Source organism: Diabrotica virgifera, chromosome 10 (genome assembly GCF_917563875.1).
Source record: "Diabrotica virgifera virgifera chromosome 10, PGI_DIABVI_V3a".
NCBI lineage: Eukaryota > Metazoa > Arthropoda > Insecta > Coleoptera > Chrysomelidae > Diabrotica > Diabrotica virgifera.
Window position 1 is genome coordinate 142,624,681 of NC_065452.1, and position 24,062 is coordinate 142,648,742.

General features: G+C 33.0%; 1 protein-coding gene across 1 annotated transcript in view; it reads left to right on the plus strand.

Annotated features, from left to right (window-relative positions):
• The first annotated feature begins 7,277 nt into the window (after positions 1–7,277).
• The window catches only part of LOC114334075 (GTP-binding protein Rheb homolog), a 66,527-nt gene continuing 49,742 nt past the window's right edge, over positions 7,278–24,062 (plus strand). The window contains exons 1-4 of the mRNA XM_028284090.2: positions 7,278–7,707; positions 7,768–7,839; positions 8,766–8,973; positions 23,328–23,457. Coding sequence (XP_028139891.1) covers positions 7,659–7,707; positions 7,768–7,839; positions 8,766–8,973; positions 23,328–23,457 — 459 coding nt within the window. The 5' untranslated portion in view covers positions 7,278–7,658. The remainder of the gene's footprint in view (positions 7,708–7,767; positions 7,840–8,765; positions 8,974–23,327; positions 23,458–24,062) is intronic.

Below are 24,062 nucleotides of genomic sequence, written 5' to 3' on the forward strand. Positions count from 1 at the left end.
GGGGTTTGAACCCACGATCTAAGTGATCTGTGCCTATGTTCTAACTAACTAAAGTTTATTGTATTTTATTATCCAATATAAGCGAATGAATAAAAAAACATAATGTTAAGAAAATATGAGGCTATCGTTTTAATTTCAGTATTTTATAAATGCTAGAATATTCCACAGAGTGATGCTAGCTTTGAGAAGAACACAGTTTGATTGGTACCCACACCCGGTGTACAATGACAATAATTGATCTGTCTAGCAACAATATTATTACAGCGATATTTATAAAAATAAGACAACATATTAAAAAATCACTTAAATCGGACAACAGGTTTAGGAAATTCGAGACATTACATAACAATGACCCGTTTATAAGGTGGTGCATAAATTTTTTGGAGAGGTGTATATCGTTATTAAATAATATTTCGGTATTTTGTTAGAGTATCCAGCATTATCTGTTCTTTTGCCTCGTTATCATACTTTTAAATATTAGCCGCGCTGTTTCGGCAAATTTTGTTTAACCGAGTGACCTCATAGCACAGTCAGCAAAAACAATACAATAGTCTTACTATTCTATATACCGATAAGATTTGTGGTGTTTAAATTCCTAGAAAACTAATAATGAAAAAAAAATGAATTAATTATTAGAGATATTTTTTATCAAGGTGGCATATATTATCTTTAAAAAGTGTGGATACGATATTCGATATTTCTATCGGCGTCGCAAAGCAAGAATGTTATGTTATGATTAGAAGGCGACTATTCTCATAACCCAGACAATTAATTTCAGAGGAGTCGTCTGCTGGGAAGGAATGTACAAAATATTTTATTTTTACATTGTAATAATGACCTCTGATTACGTGTCAAATGTGTCAAGAGTTCTTGAAATAGATATTTTGATGTGCTATGTATGTTTATGGTATTGTTCGTTTCGTAAGACGCATAAGTCCAATTTTCAAAATTTTTGTTACAATTTTTTTTGTTTCTCATAGAGTATCTAAGAATATAGTCGAACTAATATACTCCCTAAAACGACCCTCAGTTCTAACTGCAAGACAGACGCAAGAGTCTTGCAGGCTTAGTCTTGTTCTTGCTCAAGTCTTGCACGGTAAGTCTTGGTCTTGGTCTTGCTAAAACGCAAGAACAAGAACAAGACTGCAAGACCAAGACCGATTGTGGTTAACACTACCGTTATGTTTTCGCTTAATTCCGGGTATTACTGGGTTGCCTGTTTGAGCCTTAAAATCCAACAGTATTATCATTTTTCCTCTAATTGATATATTAGGTATCTATCTACTTGTTGTAGTTCGTCATAAAATGTTTCGCTTGTTGTTTGAGGTTTGTTATTTTCTGGACGTAGGTATACTCCACTGATATTCAGGTTTTCCTTCTCAATTCTTATATTTGGTGTTACAATCCTTTCTTTTACATATATTGACATCTTTGATGTGACTTTGATATCTTTTTTTTGTACCTATTAGTAAAGCTGGACCTTCTTTGGTCCTGTTTTCTTTTGCTACTCCACTTTAGATTAATATACACTAGTGGCCAAAATTCTGGAAACTTTACAAATAATTTTAGTTTTGTTAGCAGCATTCATCTCGATGAAACTTATTGCATTCGGTTCATAAAAGCCTTGGGAAACTTTGTGAACTAAAGTGATGATGACGAAATGAAAATTGCATTATTGAACACGGAAAATGCATTTTCCGAAATGCATTTCGGAGTGACATAAATGGGTTCAATATTATGGTGTCTCCGAGGCACCAATGTCTCCGATGGTCTCCGAGGCACCTGTTGTCTCGGAGACCATCGTCGTTATGATATGCGTATTCAGCGAACCCAAAAACCTCCGAGTAGTACCTAATATTGAACTCATTTATGTCAATTATTTCCGAATTACAAATTTATCATTTTTCAACACTTTGAAATGCATTTTCATTGTTCAATAATGTAATTTTCATTTCGTCATCACTTTAGTTCACAAAGTTTCCTAAGGCTTTTACGAATCGAATGCAACAAGTTTTATCGAGATGAATGCTGCTAACAAAACTAAAATTTTTGTAAAATTTCCAGAATCTTGGCTACTGTAGTGTATATTCACCTAATTTTGATTGTCCCATACAGCGTCTTCAATGGACAGGCCATATATTGACAGGATATGGACAGGAGAAGAAAGAGGCCTATTGGAAGACCGAGGAAGCGATGAGAAGATGATGTGGACGAGGCTGCAAGAAATTTCCTTGGGCAGTCGATCATGGAGGAGAATGACTACAGACCGTACCTAATGAATAGAGAGGTCACCCCCATTCTGCTTATCTGGTTATTCCATATTTTCTGATATTTTCGAATAAGTATAATTGTTACCGTTAAAACCCGATTTCAGTTAAAACCCGAATTTACTAGAAAAAACTTGTTTTATCTACGCGCTTTAGACAATTCTAGTTTTAACTGGTCAAAACTACATTAGACTGCTTAATTCAATTAAAACTAGAAATCTTCAACAAATTTCAATATTATGTACCTGCTGAAGACATTTTTGACATAATTGGAGCTATTGCTATTGGTTATGGAGGTTTTAAACGTTGCTATTGGTTATGGAGGTTGCGATAGGTTGAAGACTAAAACCGTTAGAAAATACGCAAATATAACAATTGATATGTTCAATAATTTTATGTTAATGTGTGAAACCTGCCAACGGAAGAGCAGTAGAGCGAAGAGGGGTCTTGTGCCTAAACCTATATTGCATTCAGAAATGAATAGTCGCTGTTAGGTAGATTTGATCAATATGCAATCACAAGAGGATCACGGCCATTCACGGCTACAAGTTTATTATGGTTTATTAGGGCCATTTAACAAAATTTGTTTTCTTGAGACCATTACAACGTAAGAGGGCGGAAGAGGTTGCTTATCAATTTTATTAGCGGATATATTCTTGACTTTTGGCGCACCATGCATTTGGCCGAGAGTTCGGTAATGCAGTTATAAATGAGGTATTTAATTTAATGACATACTGGCCTGAGAAAAAATTAGTTGATGGAAAACCAAGGCACAGCCAGAGTCAAGGTTCAGTCGAGCGAGCTAACCAAGATATCAAGAAAATGTTAGCAGCCTGCGGATGCAAGACAATAACACAACAACGTGGTCAAAAAGATTTGAGTTTTTTAGATTTACGATCTTGTCCAAAGTATTCTACGTTTTAGAAAAATTATTTGCGAACAACCGGGGTAGCAAATTATTTACCGAGTTTTCGTTGAATCTGGAAATAACTGAAAAGTTTAGTAAAAACTAGTTTTGACTGAAATATACTTAGTCTCAACTAGCATTAACTGAAAATATTTGATAGTACCTACTAGTTTTCACTAGTTAAAACTAAAATTGTCTAAAGCTCACAGTTAAAACTAGTTTTTCCTAGTAGAGCAAAGTCGCCAATTATGGAATAGCATTTTGTTTTGGGGATATAAAAAAATACCTTTATAGAAATAAAAACAGTTTAATGTTATGACAAATCAGTCATATATATGTACTAATTAAAAGTCTTCTATTAAATATTTTAATTAACAAAACAAAAACGGACAAAAAAAAACAAAATCCCAAATGGGTAACCAATTATGGAATAGGTACCCATATATGGAATATAGGTATAAACCAACATATCAATAACAAAAATAGACATAAACATTTGAGATCAAATAAAGGACCAGGCAACACTCCTTATGGAAAAGTGGTCCCGGTCAAATTTGATGTAAGTTTGGTCAATGATACTTCTTGATGTGTAGATTAAAAAAGTCCATGGCACCTGGGTCTGAATAACTACTATTCTCGAGTTACAGCCTTCTGAAGTTATTGGATTCGAGTGCTCGGTTTACGTTAAGTGCACTAATTTACGGTCAAGTGAACAAAAATATTTATTATTAGAAGAAGAGAAACTCATGTTCTTCATACATACTTGCGTGTTGTATATGAATTGGTGGTCAAAAATAGTTGGATCGTATGTTAGTCTTCAGAAAACCTCCGAAAATTCTTCAGAGAAATAAAGAAGTGCGGTATAAAAGGTGCTGCTAGATCGATATAAGCATTATCATGTTTTCATGAATGCTTTTCAGTTATGGAATACCAGCAAAACTACAGTTCCGCCTTATCTTTAGAAAACTACTGAACAGTGGCGGATCTAGGGGGGATGGGGTAATTCTACTTGTAACATGTTCCAGAATAATTAAAGAAAAAAATTGTTGAAACATAAAAAAATACATTAGTTGACATGAAACTTGTGCCGAATATCAGATATAAGACAGGTAGAGAACATGAACTTGATTTCAATACAAAAAAAAACAAAGTAAATGGTAGTTTGTAAATGGTAAATATTAATTAGAATTGTCTATGGAAAAATCGGGTTTAAATCATCTTCGACTATTCGTATGTTAACATTTTGCTGATTTCGGTTAGATGCATCATATGTCGTGTTAACTAACGACCTATCAGGATACTTAACATTGGGTTGATGTCTTGCAAAGCCTAAAAACCATAACACACTGGTGATATGAGCACAAGTACCTACAGTTCTCGCACCAGATTGACAGATATAGTAGTACCCGTTAATCGGTTCTTCTACAGGCTCATCTTCATCAACCGTATAGGAAATGAATACTTGGTGTTTTGTATAGCTTGCCTAAACCTAGAAAATATTCGAACTCTTATATGAATCCCGGTTCATCCATATTCTCATCAATTTGAAACTCTTCGTCATTTTCTCTTATTATTTTATGTTTTATGTAAGATGGTGCCAGTTTAATTTGATATATCCCAATCGTAAGGTCTTTTAGGTAGTCTAAGTCGAAAACAGGAAAGTTAGCAAAATCATGATTATGAAGCCTTCTCCATTGACCATTTCTTCTATATGATTATACCTAAGTATGAATATTATAGTTGTTATAAAAATAACCCTACAAAATTATTCTCCATTTATTTTTTATTCTCCATAATATTTTGTATTAAAAAGCTCATCATCATTGGCTGTAGAACCCCTGGTGGACCTCGGTCTGTTCGAGAATCAGCTTCCATTCCATTCTATCCTCCGCCTTGGTTTTATAATGTCGTACTCTTAACACCCGTAACTCATCTTCTCTGGTCCTTAAATCGTACTCTGGGCCATGGGCGCCCATACCCACGGGCAGGGGGGCCGTGACCCCCCCGGCTTTTCGGGTGCTTTGAATTATATATGGTTATTCAAAGTATACAAAATATAATGTGCAACATCTTCACGTTTGCCACCCCCCTAAAAATTTTTATATGGGCGCCCGTGCTCTGGGTTTACGTCTTTTCGTCACACTATCCACTCTTTGGTTATAAATGTGTTTTGATGGCTCCATCTCGTTCATTTTCGTTAAATAATGTTATTTCATTAATTCTGGAACATTTATTACCGGTGGAATTACCCCTATCCCCCCTAGATCCGCCACTGTTCAGTAGTTTTCTAAAGATAAAGCCGAACTGCAGTTTTGCTGGTATTGCATAACTGAGAAGCATTCATGAAAACATGATAATGCTTATATCGATCTAGCAGCACATTTTATACCGCACTTCTTTAGTTTCCTGAAGACTTTTCGGAGGTTTTCTGAAGACTAAAATACGATCCAACTATTTTTGACCACAAATTCATATACAACACGCAAGTATGTATGAAAAACATGAGTTTCTCTTTCGTTCACTTGACCGTAAATTAGTGCACTTAACGTAAACCGAGCACCCGAATCCAACAACTTCAGAAGGATGTAACTCGAGAATAGTAGTTATTCAGACCCAGGTGCCAGGGACTTTTTTAATCTACACATCAAGAAGTATCATTGACCAAACTTTCATCAAATTTGACCGGGACCACTTTTCCATAAGGAGTGTTGTTTTCCATAAGGAGGTCCTTTAAATAAGAAAAATGTGAAAAATGAAAGAAGTAGCTTAATTCACTTGCAGACATCACATATCCATGTATGAAACTCTGGACCAGACCAGCACAATCATAATGATCCCACACATTATGCACATCCACTATTCCATAATAATTAGGCACCAACGACTGTCCATATTTGGAGTTGTACATTAGTTCAAACTAGTATCAACATTTTTTCAAGTCGTAATGTTTTAATCATGATACTATAAATAACAAATGGTTTTAATTACACAAGGTCATAAAATATTAAAATAAAGGTACTATCGATATATAGCATAACAAGTCTGTATTCCTGCATAATAACCAGTAATACTCGTTGAATATATATTTACCTTTGACATTTTTTGCGAGATGATAAAACAAAACGCGCCTGCCAGACACGTATCGTTCGCGCATCTGACACAGATGTGTGAATACGATAATAAAGAGAGCGACTGAAATAGAGGATGGTATTGTAGGTACTGCGCTTCCAACTTATATTTTCGGAGAAATCAAGGAATTCCATATTAGAACACTATTCCATATTTGGTTACTTTCCTCTACCTAAATTCGGGTTTTAACTGAAATCGAGTTTTTACAGTAACATACATATCTAACAATACCAAATAATTAATTAATTAAGTTCCTTAATTCATCAGTTCCTGGGTATTCATTATTCTTAAGCTTGTATGTGTATTGAATAGCTTCTTATGAGGAAATTTCCTTATAAAAAGCTAAGAACATCATCAGAAGTATGATGAGAATGATGAGCATAATCTTGTTGAATAGGATGATTGTCAGTCAGGCCAGGCATCTCACTCTAACTTATAGAAGACTTGTAACGACTAGAAAAAGTGTAATAGGTACCATTATTTGAGTGAAATGTGTTCCAGATTAAATGAAAATAGTTATGTAACAGGTTTCATTTAATCAATATTTGTCAATAAGACTTTTCAGGCATGATTTTCTTCCATTAAAAGTTACAGTTTAAAAGGAAATTTAATATTTTGAGACCTAAAAATAAATCTTATGTTATTTACTACATATTTTGATATTCTTGTCAATCACGTAAGTGCTTTTATATTTTAATTTTTTCGCGTTTACAGTTTTTATTACGATCCTTTGTATATTTTTATTATTTGTTTAGATTTCCTGAATTATAAAAGGCTTGACAACATGGCACCCGTGATTCTCAGAATAATCGATACCGGTTGCCTACTTTTGAAATGCCCCTGAATGGCACATTTTATATATTTTTCAAAATTAAAACATATTTTTTTTGTAATTCCTTTATAGTAAATTATATATAACAAATTAAACATCATTCACAGTCATGATTGCGTCTTTATAATCGCATGTTAGTAATTATACAGTAATTTAAAGGGCGTGTACGCCTATGACAACTCGAAACTCGAATCCAAGAACAGAAGAAGTAGTTAAAAACGTGCTAAAATGGTTCTTCTTTCAGGCACGTCATTCTTGTAAGAAAACTGACATTAACCTTGGACTTTGGTGTTGATGACTGAATGTATCACACAATTCGTTTAGAATATAAAATTTTGTCAAAATTATTAATGCAGTTATTACTTTTGAATGTTGTTTAGTCATGTATTATTTGTTTTCATGTAGATCTATGTATTGCCGTATTATAACATTTCTTTTGTGAGTTTTCATTTGTACTGAATCACCCTAAAAAGGGCACATTGAACACTAGTAAATCTGAAACATAGTAACAAATTTGATCATTATGCCTTCAAAACAAAGGAAAATAGCTGTTATGGGTTATAGATCAGTAGGTAAGAATGTCCTCTTAATTAAATAAATGGCTCAAATTAACTGGTTTTTCTATTTTTAAGGAAAGTCATCACTGAGTATACAGTTTGTAGAAGGTCAGTTTGTGGACTCCTATGATCCTACAATCGAAAACAGTTAGTACCTACTTAATTTATGTTATGTTTCATAAAATATTTCACAATTGTTACAGATCTCCTAACAGCTTCAGTTTTCATGTCAATGTCACATTGTTTTGCACATATTTTAACAATTACTGTATAGATTACTGAGATTTTAATGACTAATCTCAAAGACATTCATATTAAAATTTTATTGACAAGTTGAATTCGAACTTTATTTCATTTTTATGAACAAAATGCTCATAAATATCGAGCTGATGAAGTTTGTTATATGCAATTTACATAAACAAGGTGACACCCGATTACAACTTCTTATAGCTAAAAAATAATAATGAATAGCCTAGGCATTGCTGTATTTTATTTTCAATTACCTTTTGCCTTATTTTGTTGATGCGAATGTGATAAGGCCTTTCTCGTTATCATATATTTACCTCCCATATATCCTGATTATTTTTAATCACAATATACAAATAAATACTTGGTTTATTTTATAAATTAATTTTCGTAGAGGGAGAAATTTCAGTTTTCAGTCATTTTATCACCTTTGATGTCATCAATAGTACACACTATTGGGAAGTGAAAAAAAAAAGGATGTCTAAAGCCGGATTTATGTTAGGACAGGATGTGTAGGATACGGGCTGTGGAACAATAGATGATGCACATCCCTGTTGTAGTTCCATTCCGTTAGTTATGTCTTTCATATCACACAAATCTTTAATGTGCCCTGCAAGACAGTCATGCTGTGCATGTACTGTCTTAAGATAAATCAGCATTTATTATTTATTTTAATCATTTGATGAATCATATGAACTTAATTGTCTTTCAAAATATTCTTAATAAATGGAAACAAAGTTTGAACTAGCACCGTTTATAAGTTAATATAGTTTAAATATTTACCAATACTATTGTGATAATGCATTAACATTTAATTTCTCTTTTAGCTTTTACTAAATCTACCAGAATTAATTCTCAAGATTACGAATTAAAATTGGTAGATACTGCTGGTCAAGACGAATATTCAATATTCCCTTCACAATATAGTATAGATGTCCATGGCTATGTTTTAGTGTACAGTATAACTAGTATGAAATCGTTTGATGTAGTGAAATCTATTTACGAAAAATTATTAGACATTACCGGAAAAGAACAGTAAGTTTATTTATTTATTTATTATTATTTATATGATTATTAAGTCTCTATATAGGACTTCTGTGTATTCTCTTTATTGGTGTTATTGGTATCTTGTATATAATTTTTTTTTATTTATTATTCTCGTCTTTTATTTCATCTATATATGAAAAACTTTCCATTTTGGATAGCAACAAGGGGCCAGGTCCAGATGGTCTTCCACCTTCTTTTCTTAAACACTTAAGCTTTTTACTTTCTAGACCTCTTTTTCACATTTTTAACCTGTCATTAAAGACAGGGATGTTCCCAGCCTACTGGAAAACTAGCTTTATTACACCAATACTAAAATCTGGAGATAAGTCTCAAGTGAACAATTATCATCCGATTAGCATTCTGAGTTGTATTCCCAAAGTTTTTGAGAGTCTTGTTTGTGACTATTTGTCAGCAAGTTTAAAATGATGTTTTGTCGACCAGCAATTTGGATTTCTCTCTAGCCGCTCCACTGAACTTAATTTATTGACATTTACTGACTTCCTTGTGGAATCTCTTGAAGGTGGCTTCCAGGTTCATTCTGTATACACAGACTTTACAAAGGCGTTTGAACTGATAAATCACAAGATTTTAATCAAGTTGAGAGGTCTGGGTATCCAGGGTGAACTTTTAGAATGGTTGTTATCCTACCTATCTGAAAGAATACAAATAGTATGTGTTCAGGGTTTTCAATCGTTTGAAATTAGAGTACCTTCGAGAGTGCCAAAAGGGTCACATCTTGGACCACTTCTATTCAATATCTATGTTAATGATGTTGCCTCCTGCTTCCACTTTGCTTTTTTCCTAATGTTTGCTGACGATTTAAAATTATATTTGAAAATCGAGAATGATGGTGACTATCAAAAATTACAATCTGGAATGGAACTTAATGTTAAAAAGTGTCACTTAATGGTTTTTGGTCGAAAAAGAACTCCTACAAATCATATCTATACTATTAAAGGTTGTCCTTTAGACTCTGTATCTCAGATAAAAGACCTAGGTGTTCTGCTCGATTCCAGCTAATCCTACGTCTCCCATATCTCATCTATTGTCTCAAAATCACTTCAACTTTTAGGGTTTATTAAACGTTGTGCAAAAGACTTTCTAAATATCCCATCCATAAAGTATTGTCTTGTTCACTCAGGCCCGTGCGCAGGGGGGGGGTTTTGGGGGTTCTAACCCCCCCATCGAGAATTTTTCCACTAGCAATAGTCCTTATTCTACGAAAGTCAAACCGACTTGATAATAAATATTTTGTTTCGACATTCTCAACTTTCTCGATCTTGTGCACGTTTTTTTTGAATTTTCCCGCCTTTTTTACGCAGGAGTGGAAACGCAAAGCATAGAAGGAGTTTTATTAACTTCATAACCTAACATGATACACATATGTCAAACCCCCCCCCCCCCCCCCCATAAACGAATTCTGCGCACAGGCCTGTGTTCACTTGTGAGACCTCATCTAGATTACTGTTCATGAGTTTGGTTTCCACACTACAACACCCATATTCTAGCTATTGAGAGAGTTCAGCACAAGTTCTTAAGATTTGTTGCATTTAAACAAAACCAGAGGGTTGATGAAATTAGCTATTCTAATTTCTAATATAGAAAAGTCTCTCAACACAACCTCTCTCCAAATCCGACGCATGCATAAGGATCTCACAATGTTTTATAATATACTACACTCCAATAATTTTGGTCCTCAACTATTGGAGAAAATTAGCCTCCATATTCCCAGTAGACAAACGAGGCTAAATCAACCTTTTTTACATTAGACCCCATCGCACTAACTACGCACACAACTCCTTCATGTCCAGAACACCTAGGTTTGCTAAACAATATTCGGAAGGTTTAGATTGTTACAATTTTCCAAATGAATTTAAAGCTCAGCTTAAAAACTGTGTGTGATAACTTGATATCCTTGTGTTTTGTACATTTTTTGTTAATGTTTGATATTTATTTAATGTTCCTAGTTTGTATGATTAAAATTTTTAAATTTACTTTAGGTTAGGTTATAAATCTCCTGTGATTAATGTTTATACTGTATTTAATTGGCTGATTGCCCGTTGATAAATAAAATAAATAAATTATTGCTACCCTATGTTAAAATCGTCATTTGTATGAAGTAGTAGGTCAAATGTATTTTTTTCCATAGTTTCTGTCTTGGTACTTTATTGAAGACTTTTTTTAGATCAAGAAATGCTATGTCATTTTCTTTTTCTCTTAATTGTTTGTTTATTATTTTCTCTAAGATTTTCATAGATATGTACATTAGAGTGCATCGAAAAAGGCGAAAAAAAAAATTTTTTTTGCGATGGAAAAGTAATACCTCACAAAAGTTGCCCAATCAACTGTTAAGTATTTTGGTAAAATTTTTTCGAAATTGGAAAATATCTTCTGCCCCCCCAAGACAATTAAAAATTCTGAAAAAATGTTAACAGACGAAAAAATTTTTTATTTCGAAAGGACAATGTAATAGCTCACAAAAGTTGCCTAACACACTATTTAGTATTTTAGTAAAATTGCGTTGAATTAAAAAAATATTTTCTGTCCCCCACGGCAACTAAAAATTATAAAAAATACATTAATATGTGAATTTCTTGTATGTATGAATGGGATAATATGCGAATATGTAAGGGAAATGTAATACCTTATAGAACTTGAATAAATAAATTCGGTTTAAATTGGAAAATATTTTCTGGTTTCACAAGGCAATTAAAAATTTTACTTAAGAAAAGTATACTAAAACATTCTTTTTATAACAAAATAGCCTAACTTATCCATCTCCCTGACGTCACCCAAGTTTTTTAATACTAAAATAAATATAAAGCAAAGTACAAAATTAGGTAGGTATATAAATATTACAAGAAAATATGGTAAAAGCATTCTATTCGAAGATGTCTTCCGATTTAGCATTAAAGTAAGGCATAGTTTTTCTGGAATCAATTCGAGTTTTTAGTTTTTTTTTTAAATCCATCCCTCGAATACGCTCCACAAACTGCTAGAGAAGCTTGTGTCATAAGCTTGACACATCGTTCTACACATTGTTTGTGGCAGTGATATTTCTCAATCTCGATGTTAAAAGGGTCTAAGTTAGCATTCTTAATAAGATCTCGCAGATTGTCACTCGAAAATCTAGAGAATATAGGTGGTTCTGTAAGGTGATATTCTTGTTAGTTAATTAACTCAAAGTAGTCGTTTGAATCAAAATTTTTATTGGAGAAAGTTTGAAGACCCTCACGTTTTTTGATTTGGTCACTGGCAAACTTCTATTGGTGTCCAAGGGGTAGATCATTTGAATATCGCAGACATACAAACCAATGAAGCGGTTTTTTAAGATGTTCTTCTAACAGTTTTATTACATCACCCTTAACACCAGTATTTACGACTGTTTCGTCACATGCAATAGCTGGATTTGATACTTTCTAATATACCAGACAGCGGATACCCATATCCGAAATATTTGCACCCTGGCTCATGCACAAGTGTTATGTGTTCTTCCACGATCGATTGACCATAAAACTTGGTACTGTTTTTTACTTGAGCTAAAGTTTTGTCTTTGCGTCGTTAACTTTCTTCTTTTACCGTTGTCCTCTCTGATTATATTTGTTTTTGTTTTCCCTATCAATCGAGCTTATCACCATTTTTCTGGGACCTCTTTGATTTAATAGAAATTCGCGCTCATCCAGAGGCACTTTTTGAGATTTGCTACAAAGACAATCAGAGTGTCACATTTGCATGCTGCAAGATCGAAACGTGTAGTTTTACTCTTGTTCTTAAATTGAATTTTATTTTTGTAAAATTCACTGTTTTGCCTGTTCTTAAATGGTTTCATAAGTTTCATATATTTGTCATGATAGGCTTTTAAAAGCAGAATAATTCTTGTATGTTAAATTATTGGAATAAAGCCTTTTTCCATATTTCCTCCAATTTAATTGCAACCTGTTCGGCAATACCAGAAAATTCTGGCTCTTTGTTGCTGAGTTTTTTTATCCTCTTGCAACCACAAAACTTCATCGCTTGTTTGTATTTCGGTAAAACATTTTCAGGTATATTTGGTGGTTGCCCAAAATGGGGCAGTCCAGAGCACATCTTGATTTTATTCCCCATGGTTCTGGTTTATCTATTTTAAAAATCTTTAATTTACAAGTTACAATAATAACAAAGTAAGGCATCGCACCAAACATAAGTGAAAATTACACGCACGGACTCACGAAGTGGGACATTTCAAAGGGGTTGGAGAGACTGAAAAAACAAATAAAACTTTAAATATCGTTTAAATTTGTAATTGACAATATTTTAAGTTATCTTTAATTGATCTTAGATTTCCGTAAAATTTCCGTAAAAATCAGATATTTAATAAAATTCAAGGTCGTTGGGGGAGCAGAAAATTCGCTTAGAAAAAAAAAAAATTAAAAATACTAATATGCTGAAAAATAACAGTAGCAACTTTTTCACGCTATTAGATATAGCATTACCAACTTTTATTTTTTCGATACACCCTAATGTACATAGCAACGTCAATACTCGGTAGTTATAACATTATCTCCTATCTAGTTTTTTTTTGTATATGAGTACTATTAGTGACATTTTCCAATCTTCCGGCATAATATCTTCATTTTTCCATATTTTATTCATTATTTTAAGTAATATTAATGTTCTCCATTTTTTCCATGTTTTTTTTTATAAATTGTGTTGTTATTCTATCCACTCCAGGAGTGTTTACACACTTCAACGTTTTTATCGAGTTCTTCCTCGTTTATTGAGTTGTCTATGTTATCTTCCAATATATTCATTATTTTGATCTTCTTTAACCCGGCAGCAGTTGCGCTCACTTCTGTCACATAAGCAGTCGCGTGTAGAGAAAAAAATCTAACAACACGAATTTAAATACGAATTTTAAACAAATTTCTATTTTAAAATATTTTTATTTACTTGTTATGGTAAAAATATCAATTTCTAACAATTTTAAAACTACTTGGTTCTAACAAAAGCCATAAATTCCACAAAAAAAAATAAAAAAATTAAACAAAAAAAAAATAAAAAAATTTCACGCATTACTACAATCTTCCTCAAGGCACTTACAAAACTTATGTTGCAAAATTTTTCATCAAGTTATCACGGAAGAGGATAAAATGTTAGCTTTTTCTAACGGCACGAATGCTCCTGGGTTAATGTCGTCTTGGTTTATATCCATTAATTATTCTTCAAAGTGTTGTTTCCATCTTTTCTATTTGTTTTGTTTCTGTGATTACTTAATTCTTCATTTTTATCCTGCTGTATTTATATGTTGTATATTTCATTTTTTTTGTGTTATCATCTTTAGGGTTCTGTAGAATAGCTTTTAGTTACTTTTGATATCTTATTCTCAATACAGTAAAACCTAGATATAACCGACACATTGGGGGGCAGGGTATCCGTTAAAACCGAAAGTCCGTTATATAAAAATAGAATCCATAAGGAAAAATTTCTTGTAGCTGGCTGTATACCATTAATTACAGAAATTGAAGAAAAAATCTTCTGTGTAAAAGGTATATTTATTTAAAACCCCAATAAAGGGCTACATTAAAAACAGAACGTTTTCGCTCTAAAGAGAGCATTATCAGTGTTTAAGCAAGCTCTACATGCTAAGCCACCAAAAATACATGGGTTAAAACCCTTGAAATGCCGACCAAAAGTCTTACATTGGCATAATATTTATTAAACCCTGGCGATGGGTGAAATTTAAACAAGATATACCTCAAAGCATCATATGACTATACCACGTGTATGTGGGTGGTTGAGTTGATTTCTCTGTCTTCACAAAGAGAAAGGTGAGAAAGGTTTCACCTTTCTCTTTGTGAAGACAGAGAAATCAACTCAACCACCCACATACACATGGTATAGTCATATGATGTTTTGAGGTATATCTTGTTTAAATTTCACCCATCGCCAGGGTTTAATAAATATTATACCAATGTAAAACTTTTGGTAGGCATTTCAAGGGTTTTAACCCATGTATTTTTGGTGGCTTAGCATGTAGAGCTTGCTTAGAACACTGATGATGCTCTCTTTAGAGCGAAAACGTTCTGTTTTTTAATGTAGCCCTTTATTGGGGTTTTAAATAAATATACCGTTTACACAGAAGATTTTTTCTTCAATTTTATATAAAAATAGGTTTAAAATAAATCAGACTTTTTTTTTAAATGTTAGGCCTGGATCACATGTACCAAAAAAAGTTAATTAACAGCAAGCTGAACATTTGTTAATAGCTTAACAGTGCCTAGTCGGACACACTTTGATGTATGGGAACACTGGAACAGGGGAAGTTTTAATTGTGGTACGTGATTTTAATTGTGGAACGTGTCATCCTGACAAGTTTATGATTGTGAAAACTAGCAAGTTGTTTTTAAGTTTATTCAATAGCAAACTTTATATAATACACATCGATGGCTTAGTGTGAAAACCTCGTATCTCATTAAATTACAATTTTACAGGAGAATCAAGAAACTTATTTTCTGCATAATATAACATAAAAACAAAAACTACGTTACTTATTTTTAATTCGAGCACATTGAGACAAATATCTGATATTGGCACAGAGCTAAAAGTGTTAAATGTTGCTACTAAATTGGAAATACAAATATTAACTATGAAAAACACGTAAATATCCTTGCAGTATATAGAGCCTTTGCCCAAGTAACTATGATAACCTCCTATATCTTGATATACGTGTTTTTCATCTCAAATGAGGTTGTGTTTATTATTATTTACGAGGTTTTCATTTTTCATAGCTTATTGCATACCTCCAAATACTAGGTCGATATAATACAAATATTTTGATTTAAGGTTCATAAAATGTTACTATATGCCGGACTACCTTTTGTTGTTAACAAAAAACATTTCTGCAAGTCGAATCTCTCAAACAAACACTCAAACAAACACTCCAAATTAAGTACCAAATTCTTGGTAAATACACGTGGTATTCACACTAAATCAAGAGAGCAATTGATATACGTGGTTTCTTTTTTCGGCTGTAGAAGATAGTCTAGTGCTAGTGTATTTGGAATTTTTCTAACAGTTGTAAATCGTGAGATACAAGGTTTTCAAACTAAAACCACCAAAATGTCATTTTCGAAAAAAAAAATGAGATACGAGGTTTTCACACTTAGCCATTGATATATCGATGGCTTAGTGTGAAAACCTCGTATCTCATTAAATTACAATTTTACAGGAGAGGCAAAAAACTGATTTTCTGCATAATATAACCTAAAAACAAAAATTACCGTTACATAATTTTAATTCGAGCACATTGAGACAAATATCTGATATTGGCCTAGAGTTAAAAGTGTTAAATGTTGCTATTAGATTGGAAATACAAATATTAACTATGAAAAACACGTAAATATCCTTGCAGTATATAGAGCCTTTGCCCAAGTAACTATGATACTTAACCTCGTATATCTTGATATACGTGTTTTTCATCTTAAATGAGGTTGTGTTTATTATTATTTACGAGGTTTTCATTTTTCATAGCTCAATGCACACCTCCAAATACTAGGTTGATACAGTACAAATCTTTTGATTTAAGCTTCATAAAATGTTTCTGTATGCAGGACTACCTTTTACTGTTCACAAAAAACATTTCTCTAAGTCGAATCTCTGAAACAAATACTCCAAATTAAGTACCAAAGTCTTGGTTATAAATATACGTGGTATTCACACTAAATCAAGAGAGCAATTGATATACGTGGTTTCTTTTTTCGGCTGTAGAAAATAGTCTAGTGTATTTGGATTTTTTCTAACAGTTGTAAATCGTGAGAGACAAGGTTTTCAAACTAAAACAACCAAAATGTCATTTTCGAAAAAAATGAGATACGAGGTTTTCACACTAAGCCATCGACATCTAAGACTTTCTCTAAGATATCGCCAAAAAATTTTGTTGCTCTCTTTAGTGTATATGTAAGACCTATTTTAGAGTTTGCCGGACCCGTGTGGAATGTCGACTGGCAAAGGGATTCTGATCGACTTGAATCTGTGCAAAGATGGGCAACAAGAATTCCTTATGGCCGTCGTCGTCCTTCCTACGAAGAACGGTTAACCTACTTAAATTATCCTACATTTATGGACCGACGACTTCGTGGGGATTTAATAATTGCTTATAGAGCGTTACAGGGAAAGTTTGGGATAGATCTATCACATCTTTTCCCTTTGAGTAACGACCTTAGATTGCGGGGTCATCCATACAAATTAGCCAGACAACAGTTTCACAGTAAATGTCGTGAGAACTCTATATCCAATAGAATATTTTATACCTGGAACTCACTTCCACACGACGTCGTCGGGGCTGTATCTGTAAATTGCCTCAAAAATAAATATGACTCTTTTAGTTCTGTATCACGGGAACAATAATTTTTCGTTTCTTAAATTAAATTAATTTATAAGTCGTATGTAGTCTTAAGTTTAGGTTTCTTTTTGCATAGTTCTTTTTAGTCAAATGGAGCTATATAGGTCCTAGACCTCGGCTCCTTTTTCTTCTTTAATAATAATAATAATAAAATATGATAAAATGTTTGTCCGACAAATATGTTGGGCATTTTAATCAGTCCGACAGGTAGATCATGTCAAATGACAGGAATTATATTGGTGGTAAATAGCAGTTTGATTTTTGCATGAGAGTTTAATAAAAGGGTAACATATGACGTGGAAGTTCTGTCTGAAAAAATACATGGGACATTTTCGTAGTCTGATGTTCAAAACCTGTAATCTGTTCCACAATTAAAACTTCCCCTGTTCCAGTGTTCTCAGTGTTCTCATACATCAAAGTTTGTCCGACTAGACACCATTAAGCTATTAACAAAGGGCCTAGCCGGGTAAGATGGTGAAAACTGCCCCCAACTCGATTCGAATTCCATATAGGTCACCGTTTAGCATATGTAGTGAAATTCACTTTCTGAAATTTTTAGCCCCCTATGTGGTCATGTGACCCACATAGAGCCTAATTAGGGGTTTTTATGTTTTTATTTTTTATCTCAACCGCAGCGAGAACTAGCGAAAAACTTAAAAAAAAGTTGTAAGCTTTAAAAAGTTCTCCCCGAATTTTTTTTTAATTTTTGGCGGGAAATTTAAATTTTAGGACGATTTTAAAATTTTAAATGAGTATAAAAATAAGTAAGACATTCGTTTTCACGAAAAAAATATATAACGTGTATTTTTGCATAATGTTTCACCCTGAATTTTTTCAAATTTTTTAAATTGGTGAAAGGCACCTTTAAAAATAAAAAACCGCATTTTTTCGGTTTTTTTTTTCGTTTTTTGATACAGTTTTATATATGTTTTTCAAAAAAGGTAACACCGTCACCAGAATAGGTAAAAAACTGAAAAATAATTGGGGTTTGCTTAAAAAAAATTTTTGTAACGCCATCCATTTTCAAGATACAGGGCGTTGAAGAAAACAAAATTTTACACATTTTCTACGATTTTGCCGAAACTACTGGTAACATTGTAATAGAACTTGGCGGGTTTTAAGAGGTAATTATTGTGCATGTTTTGACATACAATTAAGAATTTGATATTCATCATTGGCGCGCATAGGGGTAATGGTCTGAACTATTGAAAGAAAAAGAAATAGTACGCCACTGTCATATTTCACATTAGCAATCATTTTTGAATTCCTCGTTCAATTTGCGATAAAAAAACTATCTTCTATTTTTTTTCATACGACGGGCCGTTTTGCTGCAAAAAATAAAATATATTAACGCTTCCAAAGTATTCGAATTAGTTTTATAATGGATGTACGAGTTTATGTAGATCTAGAAACTACTAGAAGTTCGAATACTTTGTAAGGGTTAAGATGTTTTATTTTTTGAATAAAAATGGCGCGTCGTATGAAAAAATAGGAAGATAGATTTTTTGTCACAAATTGAACGAGGCATACAAAAACGATTGTTAATTTGAAATATGTCAGTGGCGTACTATCTTTTTTCTTTAAAAAGTTCAGACCATTACCCCTATGCGCGTCAATGACAAATATAAAATTTTTATTGTATGTCAAAAATTGCACAACAACTACCTCTTAAAACTCGCCAAATTTTATTACAATGTTGCCAGTAGTTTCAGCAAAATCGTAAAAAATGTGTAAAATTTTGTTTTCTTCAACGCCCTGTATCTTGAAAATCGCTGGCATTACAAAAAAATTTTATTAAACAAACTCCAATTGTTTTTCAGTTTTTACCTATTCTAGTGACAGTGTTAGCTTTTTTGAAAAACATGTATAAAATTGTAACAAAAAACGAAAACAAAAACCGAAAAAATGCGGTTTTTTATTTTTAAAGGTGCGTTTCACCAATTTTAAAAATTTGAAAAATTCAGGGTGAAATATTATGCAAAAATACACGGTATATATATTTTCGTGAAAGCGAATGTCTTAGTTATCTTTTTATACTCATTTAAAATTTTAAAATCGTTCTAAAATTTAAATTTCCGCCAAAAATTAAAAAAAAAAAAATTTCGGACAGAATTTTTTAATCTTACAACTTTTTTATTTAAAGTTTTTCGCTACTTCTCGATGCGGCTGAGATAAAAAATAAAAACATAAAAACCCTAATTAGGCTCTAGGTGGGTCACATGACCACCTAGGGGGCTAAAAATTTCAGAAACTTAGTTTCACGATATATGCTAAACTATATGGAATTCGAATCGAGCTGGGGGCAGTTTTCATCATCTTACCCGGCTAGGCCCTTTTCAGCTTGCTGTTAATAAACTTTTTTTTGGTACGCGGGATCCAGGAATATGTGTCCTCATTATATTATAATAAAAAGTTTATTGAAATTTTTTGTAAAATATAGCAGCTGGGATCCACGGGGATCCCGTTGATATGCAATATATCTTGGTATGGGCAGAGATAAGTAGGTATGTATAATATTACCAGGACGTTTTTAATTTTTTTACATTTGACCGGATGTTTTGTCCGTTATATCCAGGTTTTACTGTATAAAACTTTTTTCTCAAATATTTTTGCAATTTCTTAGTTTCTTATCTTATATATTTTTATCGTCTCTTTTTTAATTGGTTTTTCCTTTATGTAGGTACTTGGCTTTCCCTTCTTTTTATTTCTTGTATCTTAGTTGCTACCATGTAATCGCTTCGCAGCATATTTCAGGTCTTTTGTGTACTTTTGTATCCATTACTCTTCTTTATCATTGCTTTCTACTATGGTTGTTTTTAAACCAGGAGGAATAAACTAAAAAGACAGATTCACACCCAAGAAGGTCACTAGAAATATCACCAAATACATCTTCTTTTTTAGTTGATCATATCAACCTTCTACAGTAATCCATACATGTTTTATTGTACTAATACGTCGCTAAAGAGTTCTAAAAACAACCGTTTTTTATATAAAAGTAGACTAAAAATCTACAAATTAACGGAATAATGCAGAAAACACAAAAAATCGCCGATATAACTTAATTAACCTATGAAATGCCCATAGTGTCAAAATTTAATTAATGTCATTAGTGTCAAAATTTCATAACAGTGGAGTAAACTTTCCTGAGGTTGGACCAATTACAAACAACCATTACGGCACGGTAAATTTGAATTACACCTCCTGGTTTAAAAACAGATCATAGTGTATAATCTATTATGGATTTCTCTAAAAAATTAACCCAGAAATAGATATTGATTAGGATAGAAGAACGGAACAACGTAAAATTAGGTAAACAGGAGCCAAAAAACAAAAATAACCATATACAAAACCTTATACAACCAGTGTTGACATATGGATCAGAAACATGGACCATCTCCAAGGCAGATGAAAACCTTCTGCTTATATTTGAACTAAGGATCCTGAGAGAAATATTCTGTGGTATCTGTGAAAATGGTGTTTGGAGGAGGAGGTACAACTACGAGGTATACCACAGATATAAACAAAAATTTGGCGGTAAAGACGTAGTATCTCTCATAAGAATAGGAAGACTAAGATGGGCAGGACATCTTACAAGATCACAGCAGAACAACCCTCCTAGAAGAATCCTTATGTCACAACCTGTGGGAAGTAGAAATAGGGGTAGGTCAAAACTCAGATGGGAGGATGGTGTAGATAAGGATGGGAGAAAGATAGGCGTAGCAAACTGGCAACGGTTGGCAATGGATAGGACTGACTGGCGTAATAGACTTAGGAAGGTCGGGGCTCTTTCATAGGGCTGTAGCACCATTGATGATGATGATGATGACATCCATTATCTTGAATTCTTTATCTCTTAAATCTTTCATGATCGAATATTTACTGGTTGAATGATGTAACTCATTGACTATAACTTTAATTGGTCGGTTTTGCTTATTTTCGTACGTATGCCATGGATAATTTACTTCACTCAACTTTTTGGTTAATTTCCTGAAGTCTTCTTCACCATCGACATTAATTTTAGCGCTCTTGTCTCCAAGTACTTTCATCTGGTATTTGTATGTAGCGTGACTAATTCATGGAATTGGCTAAATTCGACAATACCACAGTATATAGAGGTTCCACAGTAAAATCACTCTTCTGTCGGCGCTTTGATCTCAGGAAGTAATACGGGCAGTACGCAATTGGTAATTCACCAGTGGTGGATGCGGGTTTTCCCTGTTAAAAGCCGTACGTTTCTATGCGAATAGCAATGCGAGAGTGGGGCAAAAGCGACTGCCAACATTGCGCGGTCGCCATGCGCGACTAAAGATTTTACTTCTAATCTTTCGGAGAGTGGTTCTACTGTCCCTCTTTATACTGTGACAATACTCTCCACAATTATCGGAGGTTGAAGTTGGGTTTTTCTAGTTTTTTCTTCTCTTTGTTAGACAGATGACTCTTTTTGTGGTGGGGTCAATGATGTATCCATTTTACGTTTTTTGTAATTTTTGACACGTATCCACTCTGTCTCCTTAGCTAATTCTTCCTCATCAGTTTGATATTCATCATTCTTAGGTTCTTTCTCTTTGAATGAGTTTTTCTCTAGATCTGCAAATTTTAATTGATAATAAGCTTTCATTTCATTTTTGTAAATTATCTAACTGGAGTTGGAGCTGATTTACTCTATCCGTAGCGTAATTCTTCTCCATTTCCGTCTGTTTCCATGCCGCGTACAGCATTTTTGTTCGTTCTGGGACTTTGCATAATATTCCTGAAAGAGGGTACTATTTTGTTGTATTAACAGTGCCTCGTTAGGTGTTTGAGGACCCGTATTCTGTTGGATCATTCTAGCGAGAACCAACAATTATAACAGTCGTTAGGTGCCCTTCATTATTTCTAACCAAGCGCCTGGAGACTATACCCAATTTAAAAGTAAGTAATTTGGATTTGTTGGCTTAGTTGCCTGTCACCTCTTGTAACATAATGACCTAATTTGTTACCTTCGACCCACTTACAACGTGTGGGAGTCATATGTTATCCTAGGGCCGTATCCTTAGGAATTATATCCATCCTTTGGAATTTGCTATGTTGGCATTTTGATGTGACTTTTAGTCCATTTTTGAAAGGCTTTGACCTTCGTATTTTTTGGTTGGCTCACCATGTTCTTGCAACACTGATGATGCTCTTTTTGGAGCGAAAACGTTTTGTTCGATGTTTGTAGCCCTATAGGGCTTTTTAAAATAATATACCTTTTACCAAGACCAAAATTTTTTATTAAATTTTACTTATTTTGGATTTATCTTACCAGTTTTTGTCACTTATCTATTTTCGACTTAATTATCAAAAATGATAATTAGCAGACACAGAAACACACAACCTTTATGATACGAGGTCTAATGAATACTCTATTTTTCTATCTACGTCTTGTTTTTTGGCTTAAGTTTCTGCTTCTCGTATGTCTACTCAGTCCAAAATAGCATTTGTTTGCTAGGATTATCCTTCTCCTTGGTGATCAGGGAGCCTAAGAATGTGAATTTGTCCACCACTTTAAAGGTAGAGTTATCAACCGTGACCAGAAAAAGCTTTGCATGGTCTAAAACCATCAGATATCAAATTTTATCAATTTTATACTAGGTATGTCAAAAAATATGAATTTCAGTCAAGAGTAACGTACTTTTATATTTCATAATATTTCAATTAGAAGGATGTAATTACATATTGAAACATAGTTTTAATTCTGAACAACTTTTCATAAAAACAATTATTAAGATTGTGAAAAATAAAGTTACTTTACTCTTGAGCAAAATTCATATTTTTTGCCATAGCTCATATAAAATTGATAAAATTTAATATATCTGATGATTGTGTCTTGGGTTTTAGACCATGCACAACTATTTTTGTAAAATTATTAATTAAAAAGTTTCCCATATGTGGCCGGCCAACTTAGGTATATAAAATATTTCAATAATTTTGTTTGTTTCAGTGTTCCAGTAGTTTTAGTTGGTAATAAAACAGACTTACATTTAGAAAGAGCAATTCCTTCAGATGAAGGAAGAAGACTCGCAGAAGAATGGAGAGCTACATTTTTAGAAACATCAGCAAAACAAAATGCAGTAAGTGATTTTTTAACTACACCTATATATACATGAAGCATCAGAAATTGCAACAATACAATGATTATTATAAGTGAAATATGAATTATATTTCACTTATAATAATCATCAATATAATATATGAATTATTTATATTATAAGATATCTACTTTAAAGATTACCTTATTCCTTCTGTAGTAAATTTGTTCAGTTTGTTCTTGTTAATTTTGGGTTTTAAATCCACTGTATTAGAAGTAATTGAACTGAATTCATTATCTAAAATTGTCCTTAATCACAAGTATCAGTGAAATTCTTTTTTTTATATTAGGCCTCTTGGCATGTTCTTAACTGATTTTGAGCTTGTATTCGTAGCTGTGATGTTGACTGCCATCTATCTCGCCACCTTTTATAGGGCCTTCCTATTGGTCTCTTGCCTGTTGGCCTCGAATTCCTGGCTATACGGGCTATTCTCTCGCTGTCTATTCTCTTCACATGCTGATTCGACTCTCGTCTTCTCTGTCTTCCCCACCGTACTATATCTTGTATGTTACAGAAATCGCTTATTCTGTCGTTCGGTATTCTGTCTCTCAGTGTTTTCCCAGTTATTGACCTCAACGTTCTCATTT